This window comes from Megalobrama amblycephala, linkage group LG10, assembly GCF_018812025.1.
Source record: "Megalobrama amblycephala isolate DHTTF-2021 linkage group LG10, ASM1881202v1, whole genome shotgun sequence".
NCBI lineage: Eukaryota > Metazoa > Chordata > Actinopteri > Cypriniformes > Xenocyprididae > Megalobrama > Megalobrama amblycephala.
This window is the reverse complement of record NC_063053.1, coordinates 8,569,968-8,593,743: the sequence shown is the minus strand read 5'-3', so window position 1 is coordinate 8,593,743 and position 23,776 is coordinate 8,569,968. Positions and strand designations below refer to the sequence as shown.

The following is a 23,776-nucleotide window of genomic DNA, read 5'->3' as shown; positions in this document are numbered from 1 at the left end:
GAGTTAAATCAGTGACATTATTAGATTTGATACGGCGTCTTCCCGTCACCTCCTCAACGCTTCCCTTATTGTGTTTTTACACGTATAAAAGGCGAAAATTGTATTACACCGTCCAGTTTTTTCCCTGAACGATGACGTGAGCTCCTGTTGCGATTCTCGATTCAGCATAAATGACCTACAATTGCGACATTTTTCACAATTGCGAAAGAAAATCAAAAATACTGCCCTAACTTCACTAGCAGAAAGGCAGCGCAATATAAACAAACCCAGACTAGAACTGAACGCGGCGTGACGGCAGCTTCACATTAGGGATGGGCGATATGGCCTAAAAAAATTATCGCGATAATTTCAGGTATTTATTGCGATAACGATACCAATGACGATAATATATACATATCAATTTGACGGACAGTAAAAAATCTATCATAATCAATTATTACCCGTCATTTTAATTTTTATATTATAATGATAAGACATTTGATAGCTTCTGATTTCGTACACATTTTCATTTTTATTCATGAACTTGCAGGATAAGTTGATAGGCTTTCATCTTGATAGGCTTTTCATTTTGATCTCACTTTCATCTTGAACAGCTTCATCCTTTCCTCTTTGCAGAACGAAATACATGAAAATATGTTGAAAGACACAGTAGCTTACCGAAATCGTCAGTGTTGCAAGCATTTTCACTTAACATTAACGTTATGTTAACTTGTACCTCAGAATTCGTTTGATAGTCAGCAAGAAAAATAACAAAACGAACCATTTAAAACAAAACGAACTAGATTAGAAACTGATTTATGTAAGTATAAGTATCACAACTTTATTATTATAAAATATGCCTAAGAGTGCTTGCCTGTGTGGTGAATCATTTTATTCTGGAGACTGAACTCGCGCTTTGCTGCCACACTGGAGCGCACTCGCCACCTACTGGACAGGGGTGGGAATTACATTTACAAGCTACATACTACATCAGCCTCAGTAATCTGTCAAAATGACGGACGGCCTTTATATTTTTTTCCGTCATTGCTAAAAAAAAAAAAAAACCGTTAACGCGAACTCTGATATATATAAATATATATATATTTCACACGACCGCGGTGGCGCGGTTGTCATGCCGACCGTAAGAGCCCTAATTGTATCCAAAAGTAACAATCCCAACTATGTCTTCAGATAGATAACAAAATATAGCTGTGACGCAGCTCTCCGTGTACGCGCTTCGGATGAGTACACACAAATCTCCTCACAGTGCGCGCGAGTTCTCTTTTGCGTCTTACAGTTGAATGTTTAAAGTGGCAAGGTTTAAATGGGTTTAGTTTAAACACAGATAGCAGCGTGAGATGTTCAGGTCTCACCTGCACTCGCGCGCTATCAACACCCGGGTGATGACGGCGTGAATGACATACGGCTCACTCACTGAACATTTGTTTATAGTGATTATTATAGTTTGCTCCGCATCTGATTTTCTATAACCAAACCAGTTCCAAATTGTGGCGGTAGCTCCTCGCTTAACAACAAACTGCTCCTCAGCCTCACATCTTTTTAGTCGTGCTTGTTTTAACTCCGTGCGTGAACAGTGAATCGGTCTCGCACGAAACTACGTCAACAACTAGACTTATCGTAATTATCGAGAGGAGACAAATTTTTATCATGAGGAGAATTTTCAACGGTATTTATCGCAAACGATAATATCGCCCATCCCTACTTCACATTCTCTATATCTACCTCCTCGATGGCAGGAAAGTCTTTCAATTCAGTGGAAAAGTCGCTCATCTTCATAACATAAAGATCACGTTCAACATATGTTGTGATTTTCTGTTTATACCTTTCTCAATCAGCACAGAAAGGACTTTTCTCCATCTCTTCCATTCTAATTTTCACTGCTTGCCCTCCACCGGTATTTTGCGCGTCACCAGAACCACGTGATTGCAAACAACCTATTGAGATTTTCTGAATGCATCATGATTCTCTCTCGAATTGATTCTGAGCTTAGTTTTGAACAGCAAATGGAGCTCTAGGCTAGTTTTTAACTGCATTCTCAAATACTGCTCCTGTTGCACAGACTTTTAGTCAGATCATTTTAATTCCAATACCATGATCATCTGTGACGTTTGATGTGTATACTGTATTGCTTCTTTGTATTGTACTGTGTTTTTCTTGTGTTCATGCTTTGTTTGTAAAGCACTTTGAGCTCAGGAAAAGCGGTATATAAATTAAACATTATTATTATTATTATTATTATTATTATTATTATTATTATTATTATTATTATATTATCAAATGCTCACAAAGAAGAGCGCTGAAGCACGGGTTGATTTCCACCCATGAACGTAGGATTTTGACTCTCCAACACCCCCAAAATACCCCTTTTGACATATAAATTCAGTGGATAATTCGGCCACCCAATGGAAAAAATTACATTGGGCTACTTTTGACTGGCCAATGGGCTACTTTTGTTGCACAGACCTGGCGACCCTGGTGCTCGTGTGTTCGGCCGAGTCTGAGAATGTACTTGCACCTCAGAATGCTTTTATGACGCGAGATTAAAGTAAACAGCCTCTGCAAACATCCTTGTAATTCGCGTCAACCTTATTGAACTTTATGAATTATTATTTTATAGACCATTTAAGTGGTGTGTGTAAGGAATTGGAAGAAGGCAAGCAGAGTATGGCCGTTTCTAAAAACTAAGCTCAGAATAGATTCGAGAGATAATCGCGACGCATTCGGAAAATCTCAGAATTGATCCAGAATCATTTCTCGATTCGCAATGCATCGATATTTTTATTTTCTTTTTTTGTGTCCCGGCCCTACTATTTTATTGCATGTTCCCATGTCTTGAAAAACATAATTTAATCAAAATGTAACAACTTGCTCCATCTCTGAAATGGATTTCCATTCAATCTAATGCCATGCATTTTTTTAATGTTGACAAACTAACTATAATCGCATATTCAGCATGACTTCATCAAAGAATTTGACTATTGCTAATTTGCATTGATTGAAAATAGGCCAGTTAATGTGCCAGACTTTCCCTTAGGCCTTTTTAGTGACGTCTGTTCTCTATAGCCATTGAATGATTGATGCATTAAGTTAGTGCAGCTCCACATGTTCATGTGAGTGTATCTCCATCCATCCTCTCACTGCAAAGTACCTTTTGTTTAGAGTGCACTAAAATCAGGGTGTCTATTTCTGAAGCCTTACTTCCTGTACAGGACTCAGAGGACTCGGTCTGCTTTCAGACCTTATACAATATCTATTTATTCCATCTGCCTTTCACCCCACCAAAAAAACCTTGCAACTTGCACTTGCTCTCAAATCATTGCTACCCTGAAGTTATTTCAGGCTATGGGAGGCATTGAAGTCTGCCGCTGAAGTTGCACTTCAAAAGCAGAATTGTGTCTCGAATGATGTGATAAGAGAGTGAAGGAAGAGCCGAGTAGCTGTGATCTTCTTCGGGCTGGATTTCAGTGCGTGTGTTCGTGTGTGGAGTCAGGACTGTGATAATGAACCGTGTCCTTGTCACCACACGCTCTGCTCATTAAGAGGAGGAGCCCTGCAGTGGAGGAGCTGCAAACAATCTGAAAGATTCAATTATCCATTTCATTTTATTCATATTTGCTTACATACTCAGGTGTTTTCGCAGGAACGCACTTTAGAATACTTATGTTTTCCCACAGGGTCAGTAGTTGTAAGGGATTTTGTTGTAGCTATAGTGGTTTTTTTTTTTTTTTTTAATGTCTTTCTGTTTGCTTTCTGATCATTTCAAGCCTCAAAGTTTGCTGGGATTTCTATAAATGTCAGACATTGACTGATGTTGTTTACAATAATATTGATCATTTTTAAGTGTCTTGATTAATTTGATTAGCAGAATGACATTGTTTACTGAATTTTTTTTTTTTTTTATGGTTTTAAAAAGCAATATTTTTCACTTTTACACAGCAATATTTTAATTCTGAATATCATATATATAATAAGGTTCATAATGATCTTTTTTTTCTTTTTTAATTAGAAGAAAAACAATGTTAATGAAATAAAATATCATTATGAAATGTATATAAATAGTTATAAATATATTATTATATAATATATTATTATATTACTATTATTACTATAATATAAAAACAATAATAGGAAATAATATTTATAATTTTCACAAAGGATGATTTTTTTTATGATTTTTAAAAAAAATTAGGAGAAAAATAATGTTAATAAAATGTTTATTATGAAATGTAATGTGTATATATAAAATTACAAATATATTATTTTTTATTATTAATAATAAATAACAATATAGTTATAACATTTAGATATTGTTATGTAATGTAAAAATATATTTAAAACATTTAGATATTTAGATATTTTATTATTATTAGGATTTAAATGTAGTTATTTATTACATATATATATATATATATATATATATATATATATATATATATATATATATATATATATATATATATATATATATATAAAATATTAGTTTTTATTAATAATAATAATAAAAATATATTTATAACATTTAGATGATATTATGTAATAAATACATTTAAATAACAATAAATAATATTATATCTAAATATTTAGTAATAATAATAATTAATAATAATAATAACAATAATAATAATAATTAATGGATTTTTTTTTTCATTACATTCACGCAGTGTTGTTTTGCAATCTGAATGCTTGCATAATTTCTCCTTTGTTTTGGGATAAAACAAAGTCTGCTAAAAAATGTAGGCTGTGTTGATCACCTTGAGAATAAATTAAGAAATGCTAATAATTTATGTAAATAAACTAATAGACCCTGCATGTAGACCCCTTATTGACGAACGATTTGAAGTGTGAAAACTAATACAAATCATTCACACTGACATATCTAATAAATATCCAGGTGTGATGCTTTAGAGAGTTGCGGATAAATTATTTTGTATTTTCTAAAGTGCTACCTTTCTGCCAACATTGAGCATTTTGTTAATAAAAGAGCTGTAAGCGTCAGCATTGAGTTATTAATGGTGTTTTCTCTCCTCCGCAGGGTCCACCTACAGCGTCCTGTCCACAATGCCATCAGACTCTGAGAGCAGCAGCTCCCTCAGCAGTGTCGGTATGTCAGAGTTTCGTCTCCCACCCTTGACACCTTGCACACATTGTCACCTTGCTTTGCTTGCATGCGGGTGTGTTTGATGCATTTGTAAGTCACTCAAATCAGACTGAAGGCTCAGATGAACAGTGATAACGGGTGTTGGAGGGCATGACGGATCTATCTGGACGCCGAGCCCTGTTCTCCTAGTTTGGTGCCAATGGAGAATGTGCTCTGAGGCTGACTGTCATCCAAATGACTTGGCAGTTTCGTTGTGCTAGAGATGCCCATAATGCCCTCTGCCTGTTTGGGTCTGATGAGGAGCAATGTGGGTTTGAGATGACGAGGTCAACAAAAGGCCTATTCACAGTCAGTTGCGAATACTAAAGTTTTTTTTTTTTTTTGACGCCAAAGTTTTGCACAAAGCAATTTTTTCACATCAACTTCTTAGTCATGATACATTTCGTTTTTAAGTGTTTAATTAAAAAAAAATAAACCTAATCTCTAAATTGCAGCATGATATGATATTGTACTTGTGTAGTGACGTATATTAAGATGCATTATTTTGTTTTAAAATCTCGTCATGCATGTTTTCAACTTGGTATAAATAGGACTTCTATTTTAAAATCAGCTGCTTTATGCTTTAAAAATATTCAGACAATTTTACACAGTGAATTTAATGATTTTCACCATATTGAGGATTCCCACAAGCTATCAGAAGTATCTGGGAATTTTCAAATTGTGATTTCTAGGCCTGAAAATTTGTGGAAAAAAGCTTTGTGGTGTTTATCCAGATATGTTAACCTCCTCTAATAAATCCCTAGAAAGACAATGAAATGACATCTTGACAAATACTATGTTCTCTGCCTTGCTTTTTATCTTTAATGTAGATTATCCTCTTTGTTACTGAATAAAGCTTAATTCATTCTCTGAATATCTGCAGCAGATTGTCCAAGACCAAAAGATTATTGTGGAATTTTAGTTGCAGCTCATCCCAAAAGATCATAATTTACATAAAGTGCTCAGAATGCCTGCCATTGTGACCTCAAGCATTTTCACATTTTTTTGCTTACGCTTATTTATGCAGCTTTCTTTTGCTCTGCAGTTTTTTTTAGTACTGTCGAGCTTTAAAGGTCAGATTTCATTTTAAGCCTGTATTTATTTTTATTTTTTTTAATTTTAGTCACAGTAGCTCTGCCTAAAAAGTGTTATTATTAAAAAAATGAATATTTAAATATTTAAAATATTTAAAAATAAAAGCAAATTCAAAATATTAATAAATACTATAATTGTAAATAAATACTACAAAACTACTAAAACTAACATATGTATTGTAAAGCTTCATAGGCGCTCTCAATACTGCAAAGTTTAAAATATAACAAAGTTACAAATAAAGTAAGGTCTAACTTATTCAGGTACAAATCTAATCTAAAATAACACTATATAGTACTCGCTGTATAAATTAAATGTAGACTAATCTTATGTAATCTAATGTAACTCTACACCCTTGCTTCATTTAGTTTATGCGGAACCATGAATATGCAATTTAGTCCCCGTCTCCTCCAAATCACTCCAGCTCGGACTACCTGATCCACACTTCAACTGTAGTAAACACTACACAAGGGCAAGTGGAAATATTGGTTTAATTCTGCCATATATGTTTGAACCATAAACTAATTTAGAAGAAGTGGAGGAGTGAATTATACAGGGTCGTCTACAAGTCGATGTTTCAGAATGGTAATGCGTTTTATGTATCGCTCTCTACAACGTCAGACACACAACAATAATTAATACGATTAGCCTTTGGCTTGACTGTTATCAAACAGCTAATAATGTGTTGCTAATGTTACACAAACCGTGTTTCCATTCGCCATCTTGGAGTCAGACAGCTGCCTTCTAAAAATCAGCATTCTTAGAAATGCTTTGAACACCATAGAAAGTCAGTGGAGAAAGGCATATAGTTCATCATAACATCCTAATATACCTCGTTTACATAATTCACCCACTATATTGCTATATGTACCTTTTTTTCTCTTTTTTTCTTTTTTTCCCTGTCCCTTCTTAAAGGCATAGCTCATCCAAAAATGAAAATTTTGTCATCATTTACCCACCCTCATGTTGTTCTAAACCTGTATGAGTTTCATCAAACAGTTGACGGTAGCCATCAACTTCCATGGTATTTTTTCCTACTTCGCAAGTCGATGGCTACCGTCAACTGTTTGATTACCAGCATTCTTTAAAATATCTTCTTTTGTGTTCAACAGAAGAAAGAAACTCAGGTTTGGAACAACTTGAGGGTGAGTAAATGATAACAAAATTTTCATTTTTGGGTAAACTATCCCTTTAAATGTGTTCTTGTGCTCACTGTGGAAAAGCCCCGTCTGCACATTAACAGGATTGGTTACATGTGTGTGATGCAGGAAACCGGCGTTTTCAAACTGTGTTTTTGAAACTGTCTTTGGTACACTGCAGTTTTAAGGAGAAAATACTCAGCAGTGGTTTTTGACTGATGAATTTGCACATGGTTTGTGTTAAAGCATATTAAAAACACCACATAAACATATAAACAACATCAAAAACTTGATTTTTTACAACATTTGTCATTTGCTGTTATGATGTGAAGTGATCATGTAATTTCAAGTTGGATTCCTCCATTGAAGTCTTATTTTTTGGGGAAACTGTAGCTCTACATTAGTGCTGGGTGAGCTTGTCTGTGCTCCGGTGACGTGCTCACTGTTGCAGGTACCAAAGCCTCATCACCTCCACCTGCGCTCAGTGACACCCGGCCGGCCAGCGAGAACCTGGACACCATCCTGTTCCAGCTGAGACAGGTCACCAGGGAACGGGATGAACTTCGCAAGCGATTGGCTCTCGCCTCCCCTGGCACCACCTTCGATGACTGCAGGTACCAACCTTGGTTTAAAACAGAACCTTGAATGTTTCACTGGTTCTTTTTTGCTCCTGTGTAACTGACTTTTGTTCATCTTCGGAACACAAATGAAGATCTTTTTATGAAAGCTTTTTGTGCATGAACCTTCTTTTATAATCACCAAGTCTGCATTTATTTAATCAGAAATACAGTAAAAACAGTATTATTGTGAAATTATGACAATTTAAAAGAGCTGTTTCCTTTTGAATTGTTCCATTCCATTTGATTGTTTTAAAATGTAATTTAACCTGTAAGGTAGAGCTGCACGATTAGTCATTAAAGATCGCAATCTCGATTCAAACATGATCTCATTACTAAATGACAACGATTCTCATAGGTATTAAACAGCTTCACAAACAGTCTTTTCAACCATACAGTACAGTTAGTTTTGTGTTACAAATATTCATATTAACACAGAAGAACAGGGATAAAAGTTTATAGTTCGGATATAAACACTGATGTCTATGGTAGCGATCAAAATAGAGCAAATCACCTTTTGAAAGTAGTTTGGCGCTACAATAACGATTGTATCGATTACAACGTTACTCCACCAGATGGCGACAAGTGACTGTTAAAAAATGTATTTGAATCATTCATTCAAGAGATTCGTTCAAAAACAATGATTCATCCAGTCATGAAGTCTTTATGAGTGAGTCATTGAATCATTCATTCAAACTGTTTTTTATTTTTTTTATTTTTTATAATTCATTCAGATATAACATTTTAAATAGACTGCAGCAATTATCATTTTGTCAGAACCTCTAGTAAATTACATGTTATTTTGTTGTCTATTCAGAATCATGGGAGAACCGTGATCTGTTTTAAAAAAAAGTGATTTTTACGCTAGTCTTCAGTGTCGCTAGCCTGGATGCCAGCCGAACTTAGCCCCGCCCACAACATTTTTAGGTCGGGAAGTTCAGTCTGGACTCGATCCGTAGAGGAGTAATTATGCCCGAACAGAAACTGTTCGGACCAATCACATTGTCAGGGCGATGATTGATAGTTTATCACCAGAAACGTAATCAGCCACGTCATCAAAGAGAGCTTGGGGAGTTTGATTGACAAGCGATCTAACCAATCAGAACGCCGCATCCGCCATTTTGTCCGACAAAGCAGTCAGGAGTTAGAAGATTAACATCAGTGGAGTTAAACTTGAAAAATTGTGCATATTGACGTCTTTCCGCGTTTGAAACAACATTCATTCTCATGTTCATTCATGTTTATTTGATGCTATAAATGGACTAGTAGGAAGAGATGATCGGTTCACGAGCCTCTTGAGCTGAGGCGCTACAGCAATCTGTCACGATCATGGTCACAACCCATTAAAGAACCACAAAACAGTTTTTATTGTTTGAATTTTTTTAATAACTACACAGTTTGAAAGCTGGGACTTTGTTTAATATCATAAGTAACCTGCTCTGTCTCGTCTGTCGATGTGTTGTCAGTTTCCTCTTTGCTCCGCCATGTATTTTCCACTCTGTGTGGCGTGACAGCGCCACGGCTTGTCGGACAAAGCAACAGTAACTAAGGGGGGCGAGTCTTTGCGAAAGGTCAATTAGTTTACAACAATGATGGCTGTTGTTGAAGAACTGAGATGTGTAGATTCCGACATCGCGTACGTTATAGAAGATATCGACAGCGCATTAATTTTAAAAAGGGAACAGAGGACCGCGATCATTTGTCGATGGGAAAGATGTCTTTGCCGTCCTTCCTACGGGATTCGGCAAAAGTTTGATTTATCAGCTGGCCCCGATGGTCGCTAAGAAGAGTTCTGTTGACAACTATGCGTCGCTCAACATACGTCACTTACTCTGTAGCTCTGATTGGTTGTAGGTCTGTCCAATTGAGGTCTTTCCTGGATCGGTTGAAATACGCCCCCATAATCAAAGCCCAATGGAGCAGTCTCAGACTCATATTCTGACTAGAATTGAGTATGACCACGTCAGGCTACAGTGTCGCATGATCTTTCAGAAATCATTCTAATATGCTGATTTAGTGCTGAAGAAACATTCCTTATTAAACAATGTTGAAAATGTTGTTTTTTGTTGCTTAATATTTTTGTGCTAACCATGATACACTACCATGCAAATGTTAGCCAGTAAGCATTATATGGATCAAAAGTGACAGTAAAGACATTTATAATGTTAAAAAGATTTCTATTTCAAATAAATGCTGTTCATTGAACAGTTTTTACTGTATTTTTCAAACAGACACAGCATTGGTGAGCATAAGAGACAAAGACATAAAAAAAAAAATCTTAGCTATTCCAAACTTTTGACCAGTAGTGTATCCCTGTTATCCCAATTAACATTGGGCTGCCCTTGCAGACTGAGGGACGCAGTGCTGATGTATTACTCTTGTCTCCAAAAGGCCAAATTCCAAACCTGGTCATGACTACGAGCGTCTGAAAACGCAGTGCATGAAGGCCATGGCAGACCTACAGTCCTTGCAGAACCAGCACACCAAGACTCTGAAGAGGTGCGAGGAGGCCGTGAAGGAAGCAGACTACTACCAGTGAGTACAGGCTCCACATGTCTCTCTTAAACACAGAGAAGTGATGCTAAAAGCCATCTGCTGCATTTGTAGCACAGTTTTTAATTAGCGCTTACATCATCTTGAGGTTAATTATGGCTTTATTAAATGTCTGAAGCGCTTTGTTCTGGAGCTCAATTCATGTTGCAATATTGATGTGCGTAATGCCGGTTTTGGAGCAGTTTTATATTTAAAAATTATTAATTTATGGCCCTGTTTCCACCTGGTGTTAAGATTCATTTTGGTCGATCAGAATCTGATCAAAAGTAGACGGGGGAGACACATACCTGTTTACACCTGGTATTTTAATCCATCTCTTTTGTCTACTGATTCTGTCCTGATTTCTTCGAGGGAAGGTTCTGTGGGTAGGTAAATGTATGGGTTTCCATCTAATGGACAAAATATACTCATGCAATTTACATATGACTGCACCCGGAGAGGAGATAATGGAAAAACATACGGAGAGCAGCAGCTTTTGTTTCTGCTCTGACAGCCGCAAGACAACACCGAACGCTGTGAGTGTGTTAGAAATCAGGAATGGTGAGGGAACATTGTGCTTGGTATATTTTTCGTCTTCAAACCAAACTTGGGTCTTCAGCCGACAAAGTTTAAATCCAGTCTGGCTAGTGCTCTTCCCATAATGTTTACACATTAGGTCAGTTGGCGGAGAGTAGGCGGTCTTTTGTGTCTGTTTGAACACATTCGACCACATGAGCATTTACACCACAAAAGCAATCTGGTCAAATGCTTTTGCTTTTTCGACTACCTCTGGAAGTGGTCAAAAGTGGACAAGCTCAAGCTCAAAATTATCTTCCTGCAGAAGATAAAATAAGATATTTTTGATGAATTTATTTATTTATATATGTGTGTGTGTGTGTGTGTGTGTGTGTGTGTGTGTGTGTGTGTGTGTATGTATGTATGTATGTATGTATGTATATATATATATATATATATATATGTATATATATATATATATATATATATATATATATATATATATATATATATATATATATATATATATATATATATATATATATATATATATAAAACACTGGACAATAAATAAATAATATTATTATTATTATTATTATTTTTTTTTTTTTTTATCTTCTGTGTACAACAGAAGAATGAAAGTTATGGTGGGTTTGGATAGAGAGTAAATGATGACACAATTTCAATTTTTGTGTGAACCCATCAGTGTCTTACTATAAAAAGTCTTATGCAGAAATGAAACCACAGTCACAAGATATTGTAAAACTGCTCTGCCATACGTCATTAATTTAAATGACATTGGTTTAATGTAGCCTCGTTATCTACACAGTTTGGCAATATTTGATCGTGTACACAAGGAAGTTTGTTCTGCTCCATTGTCTCTGACGCACCCTTGTTTGCCAGTGTGCGGTCATCCACACACCAACATAACCACACATAGATGTGCAGCGGATGTAATCTGATTATGATGTCAGGACACATGCCCTCCTGTCCCCATCTTTGCTGGGCACATAGAGATGAAGATTGAGTTGACGATGGATTAATCCCATATTCCCCATTCCCTCAACAGTGTGTGATTACAGCACGCAAAAGGCTGAAAAATATTTTCTGTTTTGTTTTATTTTCTTTGTACTCTTAAAAAAAACAACAACCCACTAATATTGGGTGAAATAGTTAATTTTAATTCATTTAAAATAGATAATTGATATTTTCCAGTATTTAATTATATTCATAATTGAATTTCTTTCGCTTTATCAGCCATCTTGGATGGAGTTTGTTGCAATGCATTATGGGATTGCACTCTCTATGATGGTACCGTGAGATGCTAACTAAGAATTTGTCCGAAAACAAGGTATTTTAGAACTGCAACATCATGTGGCTTACACTACTCTGATGCCATAAAATGATGGCTTACTAGATTTTGGAACAAGTCATTGTTTAGTTACTAATGTACTGTAGAGTTACCACTCTAGGTCAGGGTTTAATACATTTCTGAGAGTTTCGGTTGTATCAATACCTAAACTGCACAAAAAGTGAAAGAAAAAAAAAAGTTAAACATTACCTAGACTACAAAGGTGGAGTGTGATGCAGATTCTCATGTGGTAAATGGAGTTGCAATATATGTAACATAGCTCGTTTGTTTTGTGTTGGTATTTCAGCATACAGCACAGCCGCCTCTTAAGTGAACAGTCTCAGTTGAAGGAGGAGATGGAGGCTGTGAAGAGAGAAAACACTAAGCTGGTTCGGGAACACAACCATCTGAAACAGAGCTGTGAGGAGCTCAGGAGACTTCACTCTGAAGATCAGAGAGAGGTGGCCGACATGAGACTACAGCAACAACAGGTACTGACTTTACACACACTCCAGGGACAACTAAGATGTGTTTCATACAAGCAGTGTGTAAATGAAATGCTGTAACAGAAATGCACTGACCAGTGTTGGGGAAAGTTTCTTTTAAAAGTAATGTTACAATATTGTGTTACTCCCTAAAAAAGTAACTTAGTTACTTTTTATGCAAAGTAATGCGTTAAATTACTTTTGCGTTACATTTTCTCACCTAGGCTGAGCTTGCTTTAGTATAATCACAAAAGTTCTCTTTTTGATAATTGTAAAGGCCCTTTCTCACCAAAACGTAACTCAGATATTTTGTAAATTTTAAAGTAATGCATTACTTTACGGTTTACTTGAAAAAAGTAATCTGATTACATAACTTGCGTTACTAATGTTTTACCCCCAACACTGCATTCTGCTGTAGCTTCATAGAAAAAACAAGTGATTTCTGGATTAATACATTGAGTATTTCTTTCAGTAATGGCCTTAAATTGTAAAATTGTTATCATGTGTGCATTTGTGAATTATTACAGACTTTATAGTTGACAATAATTTTTTTTTTTTGATTAAAAATACAAACAAAAACAGTAATATTGTGAAATATTATTCCAATTTAAAACAGCTGTTTTCTGTCAATATACAGTAAAGTATAATTTGTTCCTGTGATCAAAGCTGAATTTTCAGCATCATTACTTCAGTCTTCAGTGTCACATGATCCTTCAGAAATCAATCTAATATGATGATTTGATGCTCAAGAAACATTTATGATTATTATCAATGTTGAAAACAGTTATTTACATTTTTATTTCATGATGCTATGATGAATAGAAAGTTCAAAAGAACAGCATTTGTCTGAAATCTAAATCTTTTGTAACATTAAACACTACCGTTCAAAAGTTTGGGGTCAGTAAGAATTTTAATTTTATTTTTGGGGGATAGAAATAAAATTAATCAATACTTTTATTCATCAAGGATGAGTTAAACTGATCAAAAGTTACAGTAAAGACAATTATAATTTTAGAAAATATTCTATTTTAAATAAATGCTGTTCTTTTGAACTTTCTATTTATCGAAGGATTTTGAAAAAAAAAAATTTGTACACAACTATTTTCAACATTGATAGTAATATTTCTTGAGCGTCAAATCATCATATTAGATTGATTTCTGAAGGATCATGTGACACTGAAGACTGAAGTAATGATGCTGAAAATTCAGCTTTGATCACAGGAATAAATTACACTTTACTGTATATTGACATAGAAAACAGCTGTTTTAAATTGGAATAATATTTCACAATATTACTGTTTTTGTTTGTATTTTTAATCAAAAAAATGCAGGCTTGGTGAGCAGAAGATACTTCTTTTAAAGCATTAAATCTTACTGTCCCCAAACTTTTGAACGGTAGTGTAGATTCATAAACATTTGGTTTGATTTATTTATTTATTTATTTTTTTGAAAGAAGTTTTGTATGCCTGCCATTTGCATTTATTTGATTTAAAAAATACAGTAAAACAGTGAAATATTATTAAAAAAACTTTTCTTTTTAATATATAATTCCTGTGATGGCTGAATTTTCAGTCTTCATTGTCACATGATCCTTCAGAAATCATTCAAATATGCTGATTTGGTGCTCAAGAAACATTTCTTATTATCATCAGTGTTAAAAACCGTGTTGTGGAAACCGTGATACATTTTTTAGGATTCTTCTATAAATAGAAGCTCAAAAGTTCAGCATTTATTTGAAGCAGAAATCTTTTGTAACATTGTAAATGTCTTTTCTGTGCCCTTGCTGTCAAATTAATATGTTCTTGAGGAATAAAAGGATTAATTAAACAATAAATCTTACTGACCCCAATCTTTTGAATGGTAGTGTAGGTTTGAAATGAATTTTCACCATGTTTCTGCTAGTTCAGCATGCTATAAACAGCAAAAATGGGCTCAGTGCCGAAACTCTGCTTTGCAGAACCACTTCTTCGCAGCACCGCCCTGCTAATGCACACAGCGTGAACGTAACCTGTTAATACCGGCACCAAAATACATATGCACTTCTTACACTTGCAGTATGAAACAGGCCTAATGGTACTGCCATCAGCCAAAAAGTGACATTTGTCTGGCAAAATCGATCCCTGAGTTTTTCGGAGAGCTCCAGGGATGGTTAATTAAATTGCAGATTTTGTCGTTCCCCCGCAGCGCAGACTGTTGTGGGATTAGTACGTCTGTTGCATCATGAACAGCAGCGTTTATGTTTGTAAATCCGCAGGCTTGGCATCCCATAGTAGTGCAACCATATCTGACCTTGACATAAATCGGAAGCCAGGGACAGGAGATTTTTCAATCAGATGCCACCGTGTCAACACGGTGTCTGCTGTCTGCAGCTGCCATGAAGGAATGAACCTTTTCCTGTCGGATTGATTTATCAGGCTTTCTTTCCAGATTAAACCCACAAACACAAATGGAAAGGTTTAGCGCATTAGGATATCTCCTGTTATGTGTCTGGAGCTGTCTTAATTGTCACAAAGAGGTCACATCAGGCATGCCACGGGATCTGTACTGTAGCATACAGATTGAAGCTCATTTTGGCCCGTCAGCAGTGCTTACGCTGCCCACAGGCTGCACAAAACGCACTCCGCCTGTTTGAAAAAGGTCAGCCTGGAAGGGCAAGTGCTCGCTGACTGATGGAGAAGGACAGAAGCTTTTGCAGTTAGTCAATACTCTAAGCACTGATTACTTGGCCTAGAGGAGAGTTAGATACGGATGCCAATCACTCAGCATATGAAATCCCACTGTCGCTTGGTCAGGCCCCACTGAGGTGTGGGTTTATTGCCCGGACAGGGAATTACCTTCGATTATGTCATTAGGACATATAGTGTTCTAATAGGTCAGCATTTTGCAGAACAAGTGAACTTAATGCTGTTTGTTTAATACTGAATGCGGTGTTTCCTTTTTGTGTATAAGTGCAGTGACAGCATTTTGCTTGTGAGTACAGTAGATGTTTTATAGACTCATGATCGCCCTCTGGTGTTTGCATTGTAGATGTTTAATTCAAGTGATGATAAAAGCAAATTTATAACATTGATAGTCCAGACTCTGAAATATATGATGAGCCGCATTCAAAACCGTTGTAAAATAAGGCAGTATATTCAGACATGTGACCACACATCAGTTGGATTTTACATTAATGCATAATGCCTGCATATCAATATCTTTTGGACTGGCCTATGTAATTAAGAACAAATACTTTTTTTTTTCTTTTTTTTTAGTACAAATAATTGGTGTCGAAAGGCTAAACCTTTTATTTTATTTTATTTTTTCATTTGATATTTGTTTTGTATTTTTATGTTATGTTTTGTTTTGTTTTCTTTGATAGTTTATTTGACACCACACAGTAAATCAGGTTCATCAAAGCTGTTTTCAACACAGTTAATCATGGTTTTGTTTTGTGTTTTGTGTTTTTAGTTTTTGTTTTGTTTTGTTTTGTTTTGTTTTGTTTTATTTCATTATTTCATTATTTATTTATTTATTTATTTTCTTTGACACCACAGTAAATCAGGTTCATCAAAGCTGTTTTCAACACAGTTAATCATGTTTTTGTTTTGTGTTTTGTGTTTTTAGTTTTTGTTTTGTTTTGTTTCTTTTGTTTTATTTCATTTATTTTATTATTTATTTATTTTCTTTGACACCACACAGTAAATCAGGTTTATAAAAGCTGTTTTCAACACAGTTAATCTGGGTTTTGTTTTGTGTTTTTAGTTTTTTTGTTTTTTGTTTTTTGTTTCTTTGTTTTATTTTATTATTTATTTATTTATTTTCTTTGACACCACACAATAAATCAGGTTCATAAAAGCTGTTTTCATCACAGTTTTGTTTTCATCATTTGTTTGTTTTATTTTTAAAAAAAAAATATTATTAGGTTTTTATTTTATTATTTATTTATTTAATTTTCTTTGACACCACACAATAAATCAGGTTCATGAAAGCTCTTCTCAACACAGTTAATCAGGGTTTTGTTTTGTGTTTTTATTTAATTTTTTTTTTATTTGACACCACAGTAAATCAGGTTCATCCGAGCCGTTTTCGACACAGGTAATCTTTTTGTTTTGTTTTTATTTTTGTTTGTCTTTTTGTTTTAATAAATTTTTTTATTTTTATTTATTTTGTTTTTATTTGTGATTCTTTGACACCACACAGTAAATCAGATTCATGAAAGCCTTTTTAATACAGGTAATCACTGTTGTTTAATTTAGTTTTCTTTATGTTTGTTTGACCCCACGCAGTAAATCAGGTTCATGAAAGTCTTTTCTATTACAGGTAATCAGGGAGAACGGGTCATCAGAGGTTTTGAACAAGCTCTACGACACAGCGATGGACAAGCTGGAGGGGGTGAAGAAGGAATACGACGTCTTGAGCAAAAGATACAGTGAGAAGGTGGCCAGTCACAACACAGATCTGAGTCGACTGGAGCAGGTGGAGGAGGAGAACAGGCGCTTGCAAAAACAAATAGATACTCTAATGAAACAGCGCGACACGGCCATCCAGTACCAACAGCAGTGGTCTACATCTATGAGACGGTACGAGCAGCATCAGTCGTTTTCAATGTGTTTTAAGTGTTTTGTAACACTCTACGAGTAAATTTAAAGATTATACATCAACAGCTTAACTTTTTAGACACTAAAGTCATGTCAAATATAATCTGCAGCCTTTTTTGCATTTTCTGCTCTGAGTCTGAGGCAAGAAGTGCAGAATGAATTGAAATATGGTAAAATATGTTAAACAGACCTGAAAGTGTAATCAGATTTGCCTGAATATTTAACAAATTCACACACAAGGATAGAGGGATGTGTAGAAGTTTTGATTAATAGGCATTACATAAAATATATCGGCACACATTTTATACAAGATGTGTACATTAGGTCATACATCAACACCTTTTTAAACTTTTTTTTTTTTTTTTAGACACTACAGTCACATAAAACACAATCTGCAGCCTATTTTGCATTTTCTGCTCTGAGTTTGAGGCAAAAAGTGCTGAATTGATTGAAATATGGTAAAATATGTTAAACGGCTGAAAGCATACTCAATTTTGCCTAAATATTTAATAAATTCACACACAGGGATGAGTAGAAGTTGTGAATGACAGGCATTACATACAATATATTGTCATATATTTTACACAGGATGTGTACATTGTTTATATCCTTCACATAAATCAGACAATTGCGGTTCTGGTTTCTGATCGGTCAATACAGTCCGTTGCCAGTTTTTCAGTTCAGTTCTTCAATGAACATGCCCTACTTATAAAAATAGTCCTTAAGCATTATAATAATGAAAATCATTCATTAATCATAATAATGAAAATGAAAGTGACATGTGAAGGCCAAGTATGGTAACCCATACTCAGAATTTGTCCTCTGCATTTAATCCATCCAAGTTAGTGCACACACATTAGGAGTAGTGAGTAGTGAACACACACGCGGAGCAGTGGGCAGCTATTTTGCTGTGGCGCCCGGGGAGTGATTGGGGGTTTGGTGCCTTGCTCAAGGGCACCTCAGTCATTTCCTGCCAGTATTGAGAATCCAACCTGCAACCTTCGAATTACCAGTCTGACTCTCTAACCATAGGCCATGACTGCCCGCAGGAATTACTTAATAATTTACATTTTCGCTTTGAACCCCATCAGGTTTGACTCGGTGCAACAGGAGCTGAATAAGGCCTCAGCCCAGAACAAGGAGCTACAGAGAGAGATGGAGAGACTTCAGTCGGAGGTGACGCGCTACAAGAACTTCCAGCTGAAGGCGGTGAAGGATGCGGAGAAGTACAAGGAGGAGCGAGATTCTGTGTTTAATGAATACAGACTGATTATGAGCGAGAGGGACCAGGTCATTAAAGAGGTCGACAAGCTGCAGACAGAGCTGGAAGCGGCAGAGGCCCGACTCAAAAACACCTCCTCTGAGAGGATGGTGGCCAGTGAGGAGCTAGAAGCTCTCAGACAGGTAACACCTTCATAATAACTGATGTCAGATTATAATATTGCATAAAACATTTGTGAATAAAGCAGTATTTCCATCCCGTGTGTTCAAGAGAACAAAATCATCACTTCCTAGGAAATGGGTGCAAAATATCTGTGATAAAAATGGAAGTTGCTGCAATCGGGGAAGCCGCTGTGGCTCTTTTTTCCTCCATCGTAAATGTAACAAACGCAAAAAACGTTGTCATGTTATCTTGCGTTCGGATGCCTGGTGTTTGGGAATGCAATCGTGTGAGACAATTCCTATAGTTTATGCATGTCCTCTTATCGGATAAAAAAATGTATCCGCCTCCATTAAGCGCACAAGTTTTTATGTGCATTTTTAGAATGTATGCACATCTTGGTGTTTCCATCCAGCGTTGTTATTTATTTATTTATTTATTTATTTTATTTTTTTATGCAGTACCCCAAAATGTGCATAAAAGTAGGCGGATGGAAACGTATCTATTTTTTTCTTTTTTTTTTCTGTCCTTTATGATCAGCAGTCATTTGAGTCATTGTATCCCTGTATACAGTATTTAAGATTAAGGTTGGACTGGGTATTGTTATAATATGCTCTCTGTTCTGTAACTCACCTTTCTGTTGCCAAGTTTGTGCTAGGCTGCCAGTGAATAAAATGCAGTTTTGAAAAAGCACTTTAAATCAATAGTGTATAACTGTCGCTGACGTTGGTGTCTTTTTGTAGGAGCTAAATTCATCGCTGGTGGATCGAGACCGTGCCATCTGTGAGAGAAACGAGCTGCTGGAAAAATACTGCCATGAAGTGAAGGACAAAGCGGAGGCCCAGAAAGAGCTGAGTCAGGCCTGTAAAGACATCGAGACCGTGCGGGAGGAAAGAGATGTGGCCAGGAAAGAGAGAACCGAAGCCATCATCCAGAGAGACCAGTTACTGCGGGAATACTATCAGGCCAGACAGGTGCTTACAACTTATGGTCACATTAATGACATTATTAAAAATATATATTTCATATTCTGATGCTGCATCCAGTCTTCTATGGGAGACCTGAAAGATGCAAGGAATTTTTCAGGCCTGATAAATGGAAGTAAAAGAAGTCATGGAAATGTTTGTTGTGAAGTAATTTATTTTTAGTTATGCTGTTCTGCTCAGCGCTTCAATGATTCATCAATGAGAAATTGCCCTTATTGAGTGCAACCTCTTATCTTTATCTCAAACACATGAAAATGTCATGGAGATTTTGTTGGCTAAAAGGAAGGACCTGCACTCTGCAAATCTAATTTGACATTGTTTGTCAGGAGTGTGGAGAAAATGCTAAATAATTTGAGTAGTTACAAAAAGACACATCTGACAATAGCATCTGTTCATTTATTAGGTCGTTAAGTTTTATGGGTCATTTCACTTTATTTTTTCCAATGCTGTGTGTTAAGGCAAGTGATTTAACATTACTTATGCAAGTGCTTAAAATTCTTGTCTACTGCAATGCACTAGGAATATGAAAGGATCTAGACTGATTGAACAAACAATGATAAAGAATAATGATGAAGAAAAAACAAACAAACTTGGAATTCGATCCTTAATCTGTTAAAAAAAAGTTTTCTTATTTCTCAGATTGAGGGATAGAAAATCATGAATATTTACATTTAATCTTCAGACTTAACATTTGTAATGAAGCGTTTCAATGTTTGACTGTTTACTTCTATGAAACAAATTCTCGGTTCGAAATCTATAAAAAATTACACTACCATTCAATAATGGTTTCCACAAAAATATAAGCAGCACAACTGTTTTCGGCTCTGATAATAAGAAGAAATGTTTCTTAAACACCAAAATCAGCATATTAGAAAGATTTCTGAATGATCATGTGACACTGAAGAGTGTTTAAAAGCAGCATCTATCAGCGGATCCCTAATATATCCACTGATAGACGCCTGCTTTCAAACACTCCCGTGTTTCCGTGTGAGCGCTCGGTGGTGAAGAGCGTCAAAGATGTCTATTTACAACATGTTTTTGAAGCATTGATCATTGTAGCCAATCACAGACGTATCTGTTCAGTGCATGAACACAATGGCCAATCAGAGGTGTTTAAGAATCTGCTCAACAGTACTCAAAATGCTAGGGAGAAATGCTGGTTTCATCACATTTTTTAAATTTGACAACACTACTGAAGACTGGAGTAATGATGCTGAAAATTCAGCTTTGCCATCACAGGAATGAATTACATTTTAAAATATATTAAAATAGAAAACAGTTATTTTAAATTGTACTAATATTTGACAATATTACTGTTTTACTGTGTTTTTAATTAATGGCAGACAAGAAGACACTTCTTTCAAAAGCATTAAAATCTGACCAACCCCCACATTTTTTAAACAGTAGTGTCTATGATATCAGCACCCTTAATCTATTAAAATGTGTTATTTTAATAGTTATGTAATAGATTCAGAGTAACGTGTTTCTGCTGCACCACGACTCAAAACTGTGATATTTTATATTGTGTTTTACCATTATGATTCAGGTTTTTATCTGTGATATTCACTGCAGTTACTGTTATACGAGCAGAAATGTCTAAGGGACATCCTCACCTTTTGTTCCTGCTTGTCTTGATTTTTCACACCGGTCCTCACCCACAAACAAACAATACAAACCACAAAGCTCATAAAAATCTCATAAGCTGTGAGCCATTGGATTATTCCAGTAGAAAAAACCCAAAGCTGATTTATTCAGTCAGCTTGAAGCTGTTGAAGCAGCAGTGCTGCTAGAGTCCACTAGAGGTCTCTCTAACTTCTCTAGAATAGCTGTAAGGCTCAGAAATGCTATTCTCACGTCCCTAGTGAAGCTCATTTAACTCATTTAACTTAAATGACTTTACACATGTCTTAATTTATGCCTTAAAAACACATTTGGGGGATGAAATCATCTTGCAATTATATTCATCATGAATGTTTTTGCTGCAGAAACAAGACTCTGCCACGCTGGACATGGAGCGTGCCAATAAAGAGATTGATGTGTTGAGGAAGCAGTGTGAGGCCATGTCTCAGGAGCTGAAGGAGGCCGTGCAGGAGGCAGAGGTGGCCAAGTGTCGCAGAGATTGGGCCTTTCAGGAAAGAGACAAGATTGTTGCTGAGAGGGAGAGCATACGGTACCATTTGACATTGAATTTATCTAAAATAAGCAACTGTTGGTGCTGATGCTTGAGCGTGTGTTTGCCGTGTCTTGGCAGGACGTTGTGCGATAACCTGCGCAGAGAGAGAGACCGTGCCGTCAGCGATCTGGCCGATGCCCTGCGTAACCTTGACGACATGAGGAAACAGCGGAACGATGCGGCCAGGGAACTTAAAGAGCTCAAGTAAACATTTTTTAGCCCTGCTTTTCTGCCAATCTTTCAGTCAGTTTTTGACATATAATATAAACAAATTTGACACATTAATATGAGACAAATTGACACAAATTTACAAGAGGTTGAGTTTCTAAATTTTCATCTCAGATCACAATGGTCTGAACAATCAAACGTCCCAAAATAACTACACAGTATTATAAGAGACAATGATATATGGCTATGAAATGTATATTATGGAATGTTCATTGTAATTGTTCAAGTTTGCAGCCATAATAACTTGAAAATGCAAGTCATAGTAATAAAAATAATAATGATACTAATAATTATTATTTTTATAATTATTTATGAATGAATAAATAAATAAATAAATAAATAAAATGAGTCAATAAATAAATAAAGTAATAGATTAATTGTATATGTACAATATGCATATGAGATTAAATTTACATTTTGGGATGTTCATTGTAATTTTTCAAATGTGCAGCCATTATAACTTGTAAATGCAAATAATAATTGTAATAAGTAATCAATATTAATAATTAGATTATCATCATTATTATTATCAGTGAATAAATGAGTGCATAATTTAATAAAGTAATTAAATATTTATTAATATTAATTAAATAACGTAAATAAATAACATCATAATGCAAAGTAATAAATAACGTTTGTTTAATAAAATAAATAAATTTTAGTTAAAATAATTTTCAGTGGTGTTTTTTTCTTGTGTGCATGTGAACTGACAAGCAGCAGATCATTTCGCACTTATAATGCCAGTCTTATTAATTTATGGCAAATGAATCATGGTCCTGGTGGAATTAATTTTGGGCTCAAGTCTGTTAATTGGAAACAAGGCTCAGTCTCTTTTCTGATTAAATTCCTGCTTCAGACGCCCCCTAGTGGTTAGTCCATCCCCATTAAAACTCCAGAGCACCCCCACCCTCTTGCACTAGACTTTTCTTTTCTTATGTCACTCATGCCCTCCAGGCTTTCCTCTCTCTGAGTCTATGAATCTTAGTGACAGTTTGCCAGTATTCCCCAACTACTTGATCCTGTTATTTCTACCTAATTTTAAGGTGCGACCTTGATGTCGCTTTTATAATGTCTCCATCTAGCACAGTTGTTTATAGATTACACAAACTGTGCCAAAAGATGCCCTGATGCCAACCCGCATTATCCAACTGGCCTGTAGGACAGAGGCTTTCCCAGTCTTGCTTCGGCAGCTTTTTAAACAAAGAGATGGTCTTCACAAAGACTGTTGACATTTGACATTCTATTCTGTGTTGGTTTTTGTGGGCGTGAGATGAATTAGATGACTGTTTGGAGACATGAGAGAGAAAATAGTCTCTTGTTTTGTGCTCTCTCTACCAACAAAGGGAGAAGATGGAGAGCCAGTTGGAAAAGGAGGCGCGTTTTTGCCAGCTAATGGCTCACAGCTCCCATGATTCAGCCATAGACACAGACTCATTAGAGTGGGAGACTGAGGTGGTGGAGTTTGAGAAGGATCGGGTAAGCAATCCAAAGCACTACAGCTAAAAGTAAAGAAGGAAAATATAATGATCTTACAGATATATTTTAGTTAGAGAAAATAT

The 23,776-nt window shown here is 35.6% G+C and overlaps 1 protein-coding gene across 12 annotated transcripts in view; it reads left to right on the top strand.

The window, feature by feature from the left end:
* dlg5a (discs, large homolog 5a (Drosophila)) overlaps positions 1-23,776 on the top strand; it is a 75,963-nt gene that overhangs the window by 20,299 nt on the left and 31,888 nt on the right. For 6 of the 12 annotated variants that reach the window (XR_007186706.1, XM_048204324.1, XM_048204328.1 and 3 more), the window contains exons 2-12: positions 5,033-5,101; positions 7,342-7,374; positions 7,820-7,982; positions 10,377-10,520; positions 12,692-12,875; positions 17,172-17,431; positions 18,541-18,853; positions 19,574-19,804; positions 21,802-21,986; positions 22,068-22,193; positions 23,561-23,693. Coding sequence is in view for 11 of the 12 variants with exons in the window: in XM_048204324.1 (XP_048060281.1) it covers positions 5,033-5,101; positions 7,342-7,374; positions 7,820-7,982; positions 10,377-10,520; positions 12,692-12,875; positions 17,172-17,431; positions 18,541-18,853; positions 19,574-19,804; positions 21,802-21,986; positions 22,068-22,193; positions 23,561-23,693 (1,841 nt within the window). In the remaining variant the exon portion in view is untranslated. The remainder of the gene's footprint in view (positions 1-5,032; positions 5,102-7,341; positions 7,375-7,819; positions 7,983-10,376; positions 10,521-12,691; positions 12,876-17,171; positions 17,432-18,540; positions 18,854-19,573; positions 19,805-21,801; positions 21,987-22,067; positions 22,194-23,560; positions 23,694-23,776) is intronic. The other 6 variants (XM_048204329.1, XM_048204331.1, XM_048204325.1 and 3 more) reach the window with 3 other exon arrangements.